Source organism: Panthera uncia, chromosome B1, assembly GCF_023721935.1.
Source record: "Panthera uncia isolate 11264 chromosome B1, Puncia_PCG_1.0, whole genome shotgun sequence".
NCBI lineage: Eukaryota > Metazoa > Chordata > Mammalia > Carnivora > Felidae > Panthera > Panthera uncia.
The window spans coordinates 157,386,755-157,404,139 of NC_064811.1; the positions used below are offsets into that span (position 1 = coordinate 157,386,755).

At 37.0% G+C, this 17,385-nt stretch overlaps 1 protein-coding gene across 3 annotated transcripts in view; it reads right to left on the minus strand.

Moving 5' to 3' along the window:
* Positions 1 to 17,385, minus strand: part of NSD3 (nuclear receptor binding SET domain protein 3) — a 102,909-nt gene that overhangs the window by 51,433 nt on the left and 34,091 nt on the right. For all 3 annotated transcript variants that reach the window (XM_049631427.1, XM_049631428.1, XM_049631429.1), the window contains exons 3-6: positions 11,040 to 11,111; positions 10,269 to 10,431; positions 4,658 to 4,812; positions 1,767 to 2,282 (exon numbers count right to left, since the gene is read on the minus strand). In XM_049631427.1, the coding sequence (XP_049487384.1) occupies positions 1,767 to 2,282; positions 4,658 to 4,812; positions 10,269 to 10,431; positions 11,040 to 11,111 (906 nt within the window). The remainder of the gene's footprint in view (positions 1 to 1,766; positions 2,283 to 4,657; positions 4,813 to 10,268; positions 10,432 to 11,039; positions 11,112 to 17,385) is intronic.

The window sequence follows — 17,385 nt, forward strand, 5'->3', positions numbered from 1 at the left end:
CTGGTCTGAATAGCCTCTCCATTTATCCCTATCATAGGAAAAGAACTCAAGTTATTTTCATTTGGTACAGTACCCTAATATAAAGATAAAAATGTCAACACGTCTTGAAAGACAAGAATATCCTTAGGCACAGAAATCTGACATTCACGGTGACCACAATGTGTACCCAATAAGCAATTTGGAGCAGAGAGAGGCAGGTACAATTTTAGGTATTTTTAACATAATGGAATAAAGGAGTGATTTGTAAATATATATATTTTTAAGATCTTCATTTTTAAAAGATTAGTTTTATCTCAAATTTCATTTAAATAGCACTCCTTGGGGGGGGGGGGGGGGGGGCGTGTGACAAAGTTTGATTTCTGTACCAAAAGCAGATCAAAACTAGCTCCAAGAATGAAGCCAATTTACATTAAAAAAAAGATGCAAAGTATTCATTTGCCATTCAAAGCTACCAGCAGAATCAAGTGGAAACTAACTTAAGTTTTTCCAAGTAGCTTAGTCTTACCGAAATCAGTTGAACCTCTAGTCAGAAACAAGTTAATAGAGAACCCTTATGCTTCACTCTAGAAAAATATATCACTTGAGCACCAGGTGTGTAAGTGATGAATCACTGAATTCTACACCTGAAATATTATAATATTACACTGTATGTTAACTATCTGTAATTTAAATAAAAACTTGGAAGAAAAAAAAAGAAAAAATATCACCGATGAAACATACCTATATTTACTTTAGTGTGCATATGACAACGTTAGGAAATAAGCACAAAGTTCTTAAAAGCACACACCCATGAAGTGACACGAACTCAAATTCACAAGTCCACAATTGTGGGAAGGGTTGGGAGGACAGTGAAGAGCAATACGCAGTAAACGTAACAAATGTCAGGAGACAGTTTTAAAGTCTAAAAGCCAAAATGGGGGTGCCTGGGTGGCACAGTTGGTTGAGGGTCCGACTTCGGCTCAGGTCATGATCTCGCAGTCTGTGAGTTCGAGCCCCTCGTTGGGCTCTGCTAACAGCTAGGAGCCAGGAGCCTGCTTTGGATTGTGTGTGTGTGTGTGTGTGTGTGTGTGTGTGTGTGTGTGTGTGTGTCTGCCCCTCCCCCACTCATGCTCTGTCTCTGTCTCTCTCTCTGCCAAAAACAAATAAACATTAAAAGCTAAAATATAAGTGCCCTAAATGGAAGCTCAGGGCTGGCTGATGAAGGTATTCAGTTTGAAGAGGTATTTTCACCCCTTCACCCAAGCTATCACCACAGTTAATTGTTATAGAACAAACACAGTTCTGGAATTTCTCTAAAATGTACTAGCTATCCCAAGCCAACATGAACCTAACAAAATTGCTGGTGCAACCAAAGAGACCAGCAAGATACATTATTACAATGGTTACTTCAGATAACTGACAAAAATAATTTAATAAGAAGCACAATTTGAGGCTAAGAAAAATTACCTATACATGCAGAAACAGGCAAAGTGCCCAGTTTTTTCCCACAACTTTAGGGAGCTAAGCTCAATTTTGGCTGAACAACCCAAGATTAATCTAGTACAGACGGGCATATACAAAAGAGGGAAAAAAAGAAGGAAAACATAGCCTTTTTGCCTTTTTTGCCCCCTCTTAAACACAGCGAACTGATTATACGTTTCAAATTCAGCAGACAAAAGGGTATTTAAAGTATGACCTCGTGTTGTTTGTGGGGTTTTTTTTAATGCCAAAGTTGATTACTTATTAATTACTGTTCCCCCCAAATACCCACAAAACAAAGGAGGTACCTTCGTTGAATAAACAAATTGATCGATAAATTTCCCATCTCCTGTGGCATTCTGAAGAGCAAACACTTGTTCAATTTTCACAACTGGAGACATGTTACACTTCTGCAAATCCAGGCTCCCTTTGTGCATTGTAATGGAAGCTGGTAAAGATTTCCTCGCTGCAGCCGTTTTCCAGGCTATTTTAACAGGAGGTGGTTCTTCCTCTTCCACACTTGTGTGCCGCCTCTGGCTCTGTCTCCGAATTTCAGTACTTGATGGTGAGGAGGCCACCTCACCTGCATCGGTCTGTTCTGGCTGAGTATTCGGCACTGACCTTGGTCTTCGTGTTTTCTTAACTTCGGCTTTGGAGGCAACATTCTTTTTTGCTTGGGATAAAGCCTCCTCGGGCTGTTTATCAATATAGATAAAAGTATACTGTTCTATTCTTTCCTCTCGGGTCATTTTCAATGCTTTCTCTGCATGGGCAATGCCAATATCCCACTGAGCACGTTCTCTCTGAGGTCGGGGTTTCCGAATCTTTAAAAAAAGACACAGGCATTATCGGATATGCTTTAATCTAATGGGTACATTTAAACCAATATATATTTCCCATGTGATTCTGTCATCTCTCCAGGTAATGTAAATATCTTCAGGTTCTTCAGTAAAACAAATGAAATGTTCTAACTCCTTAACTTTGGTAAGTCAGTATCAGCATCAGATGATATGCAGGTCTACTCTCTTTTATGTATCTTTTGTTGACCACTCTGCTGGATAAGTCCCTCAAAGAGGGAGCCATCCTCCTCACATTATGTTCATAAAAAGCTAGTAATAAAGAGAGCAAAGGGAAGAAAGATTACAGAACGATTACTTTCAGAGGCCAATAAAGCACTAACATTAAAAATGACACCCTAGGGGGGCGCCTGGGTGGCTCAGTCGGTTAAGCGGCTGACTTCAGCTCAGGTCATGATCTCGCGGTCCGTGAGTTCGAGCCCCGCATCAGGCTCCGTGCTGACCGCTCAGAGCCTGGAGCCTGTTTCACATTCTGTGTTTCCCTCTCTCTGACCCTCCCCCGTTCATGCTCTTGTCTCTCTCTGCCTCAAAAATAAATAAACGTTAAAAAAAAATAAAAAATAAAAAATAAAAATGACACCCTAGGGTGCCTGGGTAGCTCAGTCGTTAAGCATGACTTCAGCTCAGGTCATGATCTCACAGTTTGTGAGTTCAAGTCCTGGTTTGGGTGAACAACAGTCCTGCTTCAGGTGAGCCCTGTTTTTCTTTCTCTCTCCCTCTTTTTCTCTGCCCCTAACTTACTTCCACCCTCTCTCTCTCAAAAAAAAAAAAAAAAAAGACACCCTAGGGGTACTGGGGTGGCTCAGTCGGTTGAGCGTCCGACTTCAGCTCAGGTCATGATCTCACAGTTTGTGAGTTCGAGTCCTGCTTTGGGTGAACAAGAGTCCCGCTTCAGGTGAGCCCTGCTTTTCTCTGTCTCTCCCTCTTTTTCTCTCTGCCCCTAACTTACTTCCACCCTCTCTCAATCCAAAAAAAAAAAAAAAAAAAAAGACACCCTAGGGGCACCGGGGTTGCTCAGTCGGTTGAGCATCTGACTTCACCTCAAGTCATGATCTCACAGTTTGTGAGTTTGGGCCCCACATCGGGTTCACTGCTGTCAGCTGGGATCCCGCCTCTCTCTGCCCCTCCCCTGCTCATGCTCCCTCTGTCTCTCTCTCTCAAAAATGAATAAACATTAAAAAAAAAAAATGACACCCTAAAGCTCAGGGGTGCTACAGAGATCACAACAAAGCTAAATGGCAGAGTCAGCATTTGATGCTGGGCTGGCAGTTTATACCATAATGCAAACAGGAGCAGAATGAAGAAAAAGACAGAACCTGGAGAAACAAATGAGCGTTGACATGACATAGGAAAGAAGCAATGTATGAGAGAAAAAATAACCCTGAATCGGTTTCCATAGGTCTCTATCATTGTTGATCAGAAGACTTTGAGGTGGCAAAACACATAAGAAAACTTTGAATAAAAGTATGTGAGATGACCAAAGCAACTATGAATTCTCCAGGGGGTTAGACTGGAGGGAGTCCAAAATTAGCTAAGGAAACTATGAGAGGGGATGGTATATGTGGAACACTGATGTATAAATCTGTAAAATGTTAAGTCTGAAAATATTAAAATCCTCTGTGATAAAACTTAGCTTTTAAAGTGTAAAAATATGAACAATTTTGGAATCACAAGAGACCCATCCTAAAATTAGTTGAGTTTAAAAATGTCAACCAGATAGATTATCAAGAGTTGATGTCCTAATTCTAAAACATCCACCACCACAAACATATTTCTTGGTTCCATCAAGTGTGATCTTGGCTGAATCCATTGTTTAAGTTTTCTATGTCTCAATTTCTTCATTTGTAGAAATAGGAATAATAGTATCTACGTCACTTAGGTTGTTATGAAGAGTAAGTGAATTAATATACATAAAATGCTTAAAATAGTGCCTGTCTCACAGGAGGTGCTCACTAAATATTTCAGAAGCTTTACTTTCACAAAACAATTTACTAAATAAGACTAAAGAGAATTATGGAAAGATGTTGAAATAGGAAAAAGAATAAAATTCCCTGGCAAAATCAACATTTCACTAGCATCTTCTAGTCTTATGTACATTAATTCAATTCAAAATAGAATCCAACAATGTATTAAGCAGAGTTCAAGTTCTTAATAGTACTCTAATGTTGTTTATATGAAATATAAAACTTACCAACATAAAAATAAGTTATTAAAACTGAACTTAGGTTAAAATAACAAATCATTCTAACAACTGTCTGAATTTAAGTATGAAAAATTCTACTAAATTATTAAGTTCCCTAACAACCATATTTGATTGGTAATGTTAATACGTTGTCAGTTACCTTTTGTTTCTCAGAGTGATTGCTGGCTTGTTTGGTTGCTTCAGCCAATAATTCTTCATACTGTTTATGACCCTTATACTCTCGTACTCGCTTTTCATGAACCCAGGCCCTCTCTGGCTGGTTGCTAAAAAATTGGACGTGATATTCCCGGGCACCTATAAGAAAAAATTCTTACTAAGCATTTCAGACCATAAGGATCCACATATACTCTGCCAAAAATGTGAACCTAAGCCAGGTTCCCGAGCATTACTCCTATTAAAACTTGTACACTTTGCATTGTCCAAAGATATAATCCAACACCAGCCAATTACACAACTAATAGTTACTGTAAAAAATCACTCCCAAATGGTTAAAATTAGTACAGCAAGTTTTAAGAGAAAGGAAATCAGAAATTCTGCTAATTATCAGATTTTTTATCTTGGTTACACAAGTTACTTTTCCTTGTCTTAAACCTTTTTACAAACAAATCTGTGTCTAAATAAATATTTTCTTCCTTCCAAAAATGTATAACATATTTTCTTGGACTTTAAAAGTGCCTGTCAGGGGCGCCTGGGTGGCAGTTGGTTAAACGTCTGACTCTTGATTTCGGTTCAGGTTATGATCTCACGGTTGGTGAATTTGAGCCCTGCATCTGGCTCCATGCAGAGAACACAGAGCCTTTTTGGGATTCTCTCTCCGCCCCTCTCCCATTCTCTCTCTGTCTCTCAAAAATGAATGAATGAATGAATGAATGCTGGTCAAATTGCTTTTCTGGACATATAAAAGTGCGCTATACAAACAGGGGAGGGGAAGAGGCCACAGACTCACGGATCCTGTAAGGTCAAAACTATCTTTATAATAATACCAAGATGTTATTATTGTTTCACTTTGTTGACATTTGCACTTAATACTACAGGAACAATTGCAGATAAGACTGCTGGCATGTTAGCAAAAATAAAACCAGAGAGTGACACCAAACTATACTAGTATCACATTCTTCACAACCACACACTGGCAGTTAAAAAAAAAAAAAGCCAGTTTTATTTAATGTCCTTCGTGATGCAGTAAAAATGATTAATTTTACTAAATCTCAACCCTTGGATACATGTCTTTAATATTCTGTGTGATAAAACGGGAAGAATGCATAAAGTACATACTGAAGTGTGACAGTTATCTTGAGGAAAAGTACCTGTACGGTTGTTTGAATTGCAAGGTCACTGGCCACTTTTTCACAAAACACCATATTTCAAAGAATGACTGGCAGAAAACCTATGATTATTTGAAATTGAGCATCTGGCAGATATTTCCTCAAAAGCAAGTTTGCTCTTTCAAGGAAATCAACTGACACTGCTTGTGCCAATAATAAAATTTGATCTTTCAAGCAAAAATTAGAATTTTGCAAAACCAGTATTTATCCTTGTGAGTCTTCCAAATTCCCAATAATCAAAGAATTTTCTGATGAAATAACTGGTCATGTAAACTAATATGATTTAAAAATACATCTATAGAGGAATGTGTCAACATTTGGAAGATATGTCTCACTTGGTAAAACTAATATTTTTTAAGTGGCCAATATATGATATTACAGAATCATGTAAAGTAAAAGATTCATTCAAAGTGCAAGACAGAACCAACGGATTCTAATGTAACAAAGTGCAAAAAGTTTATTGATATGATTTTAGGCTCTCTATTCCAACTTACCCACCACTTGTTGAGTATGGGTATAGTATCAGATATATATATATCAAATATATCCACAATTATCTAAAAAGGCTATTAAAATACACTATCCCTTTCCGACTACGTACCTGAGGCCAGATCATCTGCATATATTTCAACCAAAACAACAAATCATAACAGACTGAATGTATAGGCAGATATGAGTATCTAGTATCTTCACTTAAGTCAGACATTAAAGAGATTTGTAACAATGTAAAATGATACTCTTCTTCCTCATTAATATTTTTGAGAAAATAGTTATTTTTCATAAAAACATAATGATAACATATAATGGATTATCATTTTAGAGAGAGAGAGAGAGAGAGCACGCATGTGAAAGTGGGGAAGAGGGGGACAGGAAGAGGGGGAGAAGGTGGGGGTGGGAGAGGGAGAGGGAGAGGGAGAGGGGGAGGGGGAGGGAGAGGGAGAGGGGGAGGGAGAGGGAGAGAGAGAGAGAGAGAGAGAGAGAGAGAGAGAGAGAGAATATCTTAAGCAGCTTCCGTGCTCAGCCTGGAGTACAGCATGGGGCTCAATTCTACCACCCTGGGATCATGACCTAAGTGGAAATCAAGATTCAGACACTCAATCGACGAGCCACCCAGGCACCCTGAAAATGTTCTAAAATTAGATGTAGAGGGGTGCCTGGATGGCTCAGTTGGTAAGTGTCTGACTCCTGATTTCAATTCAGGTCATGATCTCATGGTTGGTTAGTTCCAGTCCTGCACTGGGCTCCATGTTGTCAGCGTGGATTCTCTCCCTCTCTCTCTAAGTGCATGCACACACTCTCTCTCTCAAAATAAATAAATAAACATAAAAAAAATACTTTATAAAAAATAAATAAAATTAGATGTAATGCTGGCTGCACAACTCTGTAAATGTACTAAAAAATCACTGAATTGCACGGAATTGGCATGTAATGCATATATCAAAAAGCGGTTATTTTAAAAACTACTGCAGAAAAAGAACATTAAAAATATCAGAATACACTTTTAATTAATTTAAATTTTTAAAAATTTCTAAGTTCTCAGAATTCCAGTTTTCTCAATAATGCAAACAAAATCAGTTCTTCCAGCAGTAAAGTAGAAGATTGTCTAGGGGATACCAGACCAAATTAGATTAATTCATAAAACTAAACTTAAACACTTCCTTTGAAACACAGATGCAGCATAAATTGTGCTTTCACTTATATCCCATAAAAAAGCTGAAATTAGCAGGTTTTCATAAAGTAACTACAGGTGAAACTATATAATCTCAGAAGCATGCTCTAAGGGGAAAGAATTAAAGAGCTGGATAATTATCACATGATAATAATATCTCAGAGAGCTCTAGAAGCCCAGATAGGTACATGGATTATGTTATTTAAAAAGGTTTGGCCCTAAAAGACACAAGAAAAGATGCTCATCGTCATTTATCATCAAGGAAATGCAAATCAAAAACTACAATGAACTATCATCTTACACCTGTCAGAATGGCTAAAATTAACAACACAAGAAACAACAGGTGCTGGCAAGGATGCGGAGAAAGGGGAACCCTCTTACACTGTTGGTGGGATTGCAAACTGGTGCAGCCACTCTGGAAAAAAATATGGAGATTCCTCAAAAACATGGAGATTCCTTAAAAACAGAACTACCTTATGATCCAGCAATTGCACTACTGGGTATTTACCCAAAGAATACAAAAATACTAATTCAAAGGGATCCATGCACCCTTATATTTATAGTAGCATTATTTACAATAGCTAAGATATGGAAGCAGCCCAAGTATCCATCAATTGATGAATGGATAAAGAAGAAGTGGTGTATATATATATATATATATATATATATATATATATATATATATACACATACACACACAATGGAATAATACTCAGCCATCAAAAAGAATGAAACCTTGCCATTTGCAATGACATGGATGGAGCTAGAGGGTAATATGCTAAGCAAAATAAGTCAGTTAGAGAAAGACAAATACCATGTGATTTCACTCATACATGGAATTTAAGAAACAAAACAAGCAAAGGGAAAAAAATAAGAGAGAGACAAATCAAGAAACAGACTCTTAATTATAGAGAACTGATTTGTTATCAGAGGGGAGGTGGGGGGCGGATGGGTTAAATAGGTGATGGAGATTAAGGAGTGCACTTGTGATGAGCTTTGGGTGATGTATGGAAATGCTGAATTACTATATTGTACACCTGAAACTAATATAACACTGTATGTTAACTGGAATTAAAATAAAACTTTTAAAAAAAGAAGGCAGCTTGGTCCTTTTGGGAAATCCTTGTCCCTTTCTTCTCCCATTCATAAAATCATAGATTATTAAACCTTCAAGGTATTTCAGAGATTACTAGTCCAACACTCTGAGTAATAAGTAATAAATGAAAGAACTAGGACTGACTGCCTTCCTCCAACCTTGGTAAATTATGACTAGGTGAATTCAATTAACTTTCCTTTCAATACACAGTATGTTTAAGAGTGGAGGTTCTGGATATGTCTCTCTGAAACTCTATTTACTTATTCAAAACATAAGGATAATAATAGTACCTACTTCATAGTGTTGCTGCTATGTGGACTGCATAAAATACATAAGAGAAATGCTTAACATAGTGCCCTCCACAAAAGTAGACATTCCACAATGCTGGTTTTTTTTTTGTTTTTGTTTTTTTACGTCTGCTCCATTGATGCTTCCAGTTACCCAACCTTTAATTAGCAGGTTATAATGACAGATAATTGCCTCCTGTACCAGGGCAGATTACTGGCTATGTAGCACAAAAGTTATAGATATGGCTGATCTTGTCACAAATCTAACTTGCAAGACTTATGTAGACATTTTTTCTTTTCATAACAATGAACAGGAAGCAAGAAAGAAATTTTAAAGAGAAAAATAGGTGCAGAGTTGTCACAAACAATAAGGAACTCAACATGTAACAAGAGTGAGTTCACAAAACAAATATCCAGAAATAAATTCCAAGCTCAAACCTTCCTCTGGCTAACTAAGCAAGTCCATCCCAAATTCTAGAATCCCAATAATCTAGTCAACATGTTTTGGTCAAACCCATGAAAAGAAATGGAGAAAAGTTAGAAAACATCTTTTTCTTAACATTAATATTCCTAAGGTAGGATTCTATGCTAAATAGCTAGATTCAAGCTGTACATCTATGTTGTACTGAATTTATAAGGATGTCTCAGTAAATTTACAGATTAAAAAATGGATTGAAGGAGGCAAAAAAAGCATTGTGAAAATTTCATCAGCATTGAAAACACCGTGTGGGTAAAAAATTACTATCCATAGTAGTCAATGATGAAATAAAATGTACAGTGAGAAAGCATGGCCCAAATGCCCACTAAGCTCATATAAGACATATTTTTCCCCCCATATAAGACATCTTATTACTTACCCATCTGCTTTCTTTTGGAATTCATATGAGAGGTCAGTCAGATAAAGGTTTTTTAAAGAAGCAGCACGAAGAAATTATAAAATGCAGAGTGGTAAAAGGGAAAACAAGGACTGTCTCAGGTATAGAGGCTTTCTGCCCATTAAGATGACCAGAATTCTATCACTAGTAATTAAAAACTGATATTTTGGGGGCACCTGGGTGGCTCAGTTTGTTAAGCATTCGATTTCAGCTCAGGTCATGATCTCACAGTCGGTGAGTTCAAGCCTGTGTGGGGCTCTGTGCTGATAGCTCGGGCCTGGAGCCTGCTTCAGATTCTGTGTCTCCCTCACTCTCTTCTTCCCCACTTGTGCTCTGTCTCTGTCTGTCTCTGTCTCTCTCTCTCAAAAATAAACATAAAAAAGCCCTGATATTTTGGTGTCAGATTGTATATTATGTGCACACTCTTATATACAATATTTAAGATTCAATTCCCCCCCCCCGACCTTTTATTTAATATCTATTTATGCCTTTAGTTACCTCTTGTGTTAATTTTGGTATGAACCTCGAGCTGGGGATCACTTGAAACCATGCAAGGCCACCAAGGATAGGTTCCCACCTTAGACCAAACAAGATCGCCAACCTGGAACTTAACACCAGCTGACACTTCTGTTGTTGGAACAGAAGATAATATTGGCTGAACCTACAGGAAAAGGTCATAAAACTCCATTAGCAGACAAAGTTAAAAAAAAGACATTATGTACAAGTACATTAAACATGTTAACCTAGTAAAATTTATCTTCAATTATATTTTCCCTGATACCTATCCATAACTAGCAAAAAGGAAGAGAAGGAAAACAATAAGCTTCACTCCAAATATTGAAAATAGGGCTGATATTCTTGATGTCTTATCTATAAGAGACCTTGAGAATTCACATAATCCATTGAAAAGGTGTCATAAAAATATTTTTGTAACTTTGTATGGTGACAGATGGTAATTACACATATTGAGGTGATAATTTTGCAATGTATACACATATCAAATCAATATGTTGTACACCTGAAACTAACACAGTGCTACATGTTGATTATACTTTGATAAGAAAAAGTGGTCATAGTTTTGAAAAGGAGAATAATTCACTGAAAGTATCTACCTCTTAAACCAGCTCCAAGATTTATTTCAGTATAATTTCGGAAATCCAGAAGTATGGAACTATAATAATATGTGTAAACATGTGTTATATTTTAGTCACCCTGCTTTCACCTTCTCACACCATACTTGATTAGACAGTATTCAATATAACAACTCACCGGGGGTTCCTCTTTTAGTACTGGATCGTCTCTTGGTTTTTCTGACACAGTGTCAATCCTCTCATTTGGTCTCTAGGTGAAAAGGTATAGATTAAAAAAAATAAAATGGCAGCCAACCAAAGAATAGTGACATACACAAAAAAGAATCAAAACTAAATCACAAAGAGAATAAAGGACATTTATTAACTGGATAATGTAGGTAGTAAGAATACAACGTATGCAGTGCACGATGTCTTAACATTCATGGTCTATTCCACGCCATAGCTGTATCTCTCATTTCTTATTTCATCACTTCTAAAACTTAATTTATTTATTTTATTTATGTATTTATTTATTTAGACCTAACAGGGTGCAGAAAAATGAGTACTCTGAGATTGCTAGTAAGATATAACTTGGAATTTTCCTGGAGAGCAATCTGGCATGAATGAAAAGCCTTAAATTTTATTTTATTTTATTTTATTTTTATTTATTTATTTTTTTTTAAAGCCAATTTCTCCCCTATGTTTTTGGTCTGTTTTTTTTTTTTTTCAACGTTTTTTTATTTATTTTTGGGACAGAGAGAGACAGAGCATGAACGGGGGAGGGGCAGAGAGAGAGGGAGACACAGAATCGGAAACAGGCTCCAGGCTCCGAGCCATCAGCCCAGAGCCTGACGCGGGGCTCGAACTCACGGACCGCGAGATCGTGACCTGAAAGCCTTAAATTTTAAGACTCTGTTCCAGAAGTTCCACTTCTAAATACATATGTATGTTGAAAAAGCGTGGAGAGGTATAAATATATACACACACACAGATATGCACACCAGTCCTATTTATAAAAGCAAATTAGAAAACAATCTAAATGTCTAGTAACATAAATTAGTTAAATACATTATAACAAGATAGCGAAGAAATATAAATGAATTTTAAAATGACATGGAAGGGGTGCCTGGATGGCTCAGTTAGTGAAGCATGTGATTCTTGATCTTGGGGTTGTGAGTTTGAGCCCTATGTTGGGTGTAGAGATTACTTAAAAATAAGATCTTTAAAAAAAAAATTATATATATATATATATATATATATATGGACATGGGAAAATAATATAACATTTTTTGAAAAGAGCAAATTGCAAACCAATCTGTATAGTATGATTCCAATCTTGGAAAAATAATTTTTTTTAAGTACACAGAAAGAAAAACTAGAATACCACCAGGTGATGGAAAAAGTGTTTTTTTTTTGGTGTGCTTTTCTGTATTTGTCAAATTGTTTATGATAAACATTATTTTTCTAATCATAAAATCCACAAATAGGTTATTTAAAAATTATTTTTCTGGAACCCTTAGGGAAGGCAATTTGGAAATATCTATCAAACTTCAAAATATGTCCCTCTTCGATCGAGCAATTATATTTTAGGGAACTATTTACAGAAAACAAAATGAGAAAATCTAAGCAGAGGATAGTAAGTATAGCACTATTCCATGTCAGTAATCTACATATCTATCAACATCTTCCAACTTTTTATTTTAAAATAATCTGTATATGCCTTGAAAAGTATTTGATACATTTTATATCAAATTGATAAGAGTAGTTATCTTTGGGGAATGAGATTAGGGAAATGGTGAAGGAAGATCTATCTATATATATATTTTAAGTTTATTTATTTATTTTAATAGAGACGGAGACAGTGTGAATGGAGGAGGAGCACAGAGATGGGGAGACAGAGAATCCCAAGCAGGCTCTGCACTGTCAGCACCGAGCCTGAGGCTCGAACTCTCAGAATGATGAGATCATGACCTGAGCTGAAACCAAGAGTCGGACATGTAACCCACTGAGCCACCCAGGTGCTCCAGGAAGATCTACATTTTTGTGTTATTGGTACTTTCTGTATAAAGCATATTACTTTTATAATTAAAAAGATATTTAAGAGGCGCCTGGGTGGCTCAGTCGGTTAAGCGTCCGACTTCGGCTCAGGTCATGATCTCGCGGTCTGTGGGTTCGAGCCCCGCGTCGGGCTCTGTGCTGACAGCTCAGAGCCTGGAGCCTGCTTGGGATTCTGTGTCTCCCTCTCTCTCTGCCCCTCCCCTGTTCATGCTCTCTCTCTCTCTGTCTCAAAAATAAATAAATATTTTTAAAAAAAATTAAAAAAAAGATATTTAAAAAACTTCTCACTTGTCAAAGAACAGAATTTAATTTAGATGGCATAAAGAAAGATATATGTATCAAATTAGGTCTTAGTTCCAATTTAAAAATATGAGTAATTCTAGAAGCTACTTAAAATTGTCAATTCAATTAATTCAGGACACTGTTGTAATACCAGTAAAAATAAAGTTTTATTAAATAAAAAATTGTAGAAAGATTTTTAACTACAAGGAAATGATAAGCCAGACTAATACCCTAAACTCCAAGTATCAGTCATTTACTCAACACTGCCTATGAATTTCCAGGCACTGTTCTAGAAGGTGGGTATGCAATGATGAAACTAATAGATTTGATCCATCACCTCAAAGAGCTTACAGTTGGGTAGGACAGACAGACACTAAACAAATAAAAATATACACTTATACAATGTAAATGTATGAAGAGAAATAAAGGGGGGGAGGTGCATCTTTAAATATGAGGGTCAAGAAAGGCCTTTCTGAAAAAGTAAATTGTAATCTGAGAATCAAAGGATGAATAGTCTAGTAAAAAGTGGGAAGAACATTCCAGAATGAAGTCATGGCATGTGTGCAGTTCCTGGGATTTAAAAAGGTAGAAATTTCAGGGGGCCTGGGTGCTCAGTCAGTTAAGCGTCCAACTTCGGCTTAGGTCAGGATCTCATTGTTCGTGAATTCGAGCCCTACATCACGCTCTATGCTGACAGCTCAGAGCCTGGAGACTGCTTCAGATTCTGTGTCTTCCTCTCTCTCTGTACTTCCCCCACTCATGCTCTGTTTCTCTGTGTGTGTGTCTCTCTCTCTCTTTCTCTCTCAAAAGTAAACATTAAAAAAATTTAAGAGGGGTGCCTGGGTGGCTCAGTCAGTTGAACGTCCGACTTCGGCTTAGGTCATGATCTTGTGGTTCATGAGTTCAAGCCCCACGTCCGGCTCTGTGCTGACAGCTCAGAGCCTGGAGCCTGCTTCAGATTCTGTGTGTGTCTCTCTCTGCTCCTCCCCCTGCTTGCACTCAGTCTCTCTCTCTCTCTCAAAAATAAATAAAAACATTAAAAAAAATTTTTTTTGATTAAGAAAAAAAAGGTAGAAATTTCATGGTAGGAAATTGTAATGGTAGGAAGGCCATTACAACTGACTTAATTGCCCAAAGGAGAGAGAGGTTACATGATGAGAGAGGGGAGACAGGGTACATTATGAGGGCCTCATAAGTATATTCAAATGTTTTATCTTAAGTGCAGTAAAAAGCTGCACTTTTGAAGAGGATTAGGAAGAGAAGTAACACACACCACTTTATGCATTAAAGATCATGTTAACTATTATGCGGAAAATAGAAGCAAGAGGAGAAGCAGAATGTTTAATTAGGTTACTGAAAACAGCCCAGGTGAAAAAAGGTAGTGGCAACTTGTCGATGGGCACAAAATTCGCTGTCAGATGTGTCTGTGGTGGTACCACATAATCCAATAGGACACACTCATTGAGCAAGGAAAGAAAAATCTGTGTTCAAGTGGAAACTGTCTTCCTGATCACTGGTATAATAATAAAGCAGTTTGGAAATACTGTCCACATTTGCATAGTCCCTTTCAGTAGCTTCACTTCAATCTACAGATACAGCTTAAGCCTTCACCTTAACTTCTCATTCTTCAGCTACTGCAGGAAGACAAGACCGCTTGAGGAAGCACATATGCCGCTAAGAAAGCGAGTTGTCCTCCTCCGCACACTCACTCTTCATGATGTCTGGGTGTAAGGGATCTCTGTGACTCCTTTTGAGGGCAGACAGATAAGAAGTGACTCATCTTTGCCACACAACAAAATCCTACTATTATTGTAAGAACTGGTCTGAAGCCCATTAACATTCTTCCCTTTCTGGATTAAAGACAGGATTTCCTTCAAAACTGTTTATTATTCAAATGCCTTATCTTTTTTAAAAAAAATTTTTTTTACATTTATTTTTTTTTTGAGAGACAGAGTGAGACAAAGTGACAGTGGGGGAGAGAGACCCAGGATCAGAAGCAGGCTCCAGGCTCTGAGCTGTCAGCACAGAGCCCGACATGGGGCTTGAACCCACAGACCGTGAGATCATGACCTGAGCCGAAGTCGGACGCTCAACTGACTGGGCCACACAGGCGCCCCTCAAATGCCTTATCTTTTTTTGATTGTTTTGGTTTGTTCCAGAATGCTCGCTTTTCAACTTCAGGCTAGCTTGAAACACTGTTAAAATCACTTTCACAGAACTAAAATTGTTTATACAGCCATTTTAAAAGGAAAACAATGGCAAGGGAGAGAAGCAAGCTTAAGATTTATTCTAAGCTTTCAAGACTATATAAAAGAAAGAAAAATAAGAAAGCCAAATAAGGATGCTGAAATGATAAAAAGGAAATATACATTGCAAGATATGCTAATACATGGGCAAAATAGAAATATCTAGTAGGCATTTAGAGATCTACGATTTGAGCTCAAAAAAAAAGGGTAAGAAGATAAACAGATAGCATAGTATCACAAACACCAATTAAGGGAAGTTTTTAAGACAAAATGGTCACTGGAAGTCAAATGCTTAGGAGTCAAGAAAAATGAGTCAGAAAATGCCAACAGATAAAATACTTCTGGGTATAATATCCATTTTCCATTAGTTGTTCAAAGGATAGATAAGCTTAAAAGAGATTTAAATCAAGTAAGGACAAGAAATACCTTTTGGTACTAACAATGTTGCGTTAGGAAGAGAGACTCTGAGAAAAAGATGACAGTGAGTTAGCTCTCCTTAGTTATAAATTTTTGATTTTATGGGTATATACCTCTTTTTTACATTTTTAGTTGATTCCATATGGAAAGACCTATATTCCAGGAAAAAATAACAAGAAGTTTCTTAAACAGGAAAAAAAATGTTAAGAAAACAGCTAAAATAAAATTACATTATCCAAAATACTCCTTTTTAAAGAATTTGGTCTAGTACTTTTATTAAAACCCAAGAGATTTATTAAAATGAATAATATGCATCAAATCTAGAATTCCTAATCCCTAATAATTTTCAAAACATTAAGCAAAATCACATTCTTTAAAAAAACCCAAAATTTATGTCAACATTTAAGGTGGAAAGAAAAATTCAAAGGCAGTAAATTGTTCGTGCATCTTTCTGTATTACTTTCCAAATAACTATTTAAGGTCATAACCTTAAACACTAAAACATCTGTACAAAAGGAACATTTTGCACTTAAACAGTTTCTAAGAATTTTAAGACCTAATACTCTGAGGCTAGAGAACCAAATATAAGCTCTAACTTAGTGCTGAGGGGACCGGAAGCTATTTGGCTTTTTATAAATGAAAATGGCAAGCTAAGAGCTAATGAGACTAGTCTTAGTGGATAAGCCCACTGAGGTGCTGGTGGAAGACCAATGTTTGAATAGGGCCTACGCTCACATGCCTGAGGCATGACACCTGCCAGGGAGGAAGACATGCAGAAACATTTTCACATGTTTCTAATTTGATAGGAGGGAAAACAGCTCCACTAGCTTTATAGAATATACAATTTCAGTAGTGATCTCAGGTCTCCTGCTGCCTAGATGTTTGGACACATTTTATTGTTGAGAAGATATACTTAGGTCGTTCCAAATAACAGCCACTCTTTAGAAGGCCAAACAGCCCAGAACTGGGAGGAGATACTTATAGATCAAATACCAAGAAAAAAAGAAAAAAGTAGTGAGTGAAATCATTAAGGATTACTTTAAATGAGACTGCTCAAAAAAGAACTTATGACTGGGTTTTTAGGGAACAAAAATACATATAAAAACAAATCCAGCTTAAGGACATTTCAAACTTTTCCTCCAAGCACTCAGTTCTCATTATGCTTCCCCAAAGCATCTGGGGAGGGGAGCTGTCCAGTTGAGTCAGCAGACTCTCACTTGGGCTTCCCTTTCATTTCTAAGGCCTCTACGATGCTAAACACCAAGTGCTTGGACCTTTAGTAACAACAAGGAGGCACAACAGTGTCAAAAATTAAAACACGAAAAACTATCCTAAGGGAAACAAAATAAATGTTGTTCAAGTTAAGGAAACCTAATAATAAAAAAAAAAAAAGAAAACAAAGTTACAAAACCAATCATTTTGTGCACATTACTGGTCATCTGCATAGTTTAGTGAAGCATGACACTCACAGGAGTCTCGGGAGGCTCTAGCTTTAAAGTTCTATTATCAGAATGGAGTACAACTTTTATGGTGCCCACTTCT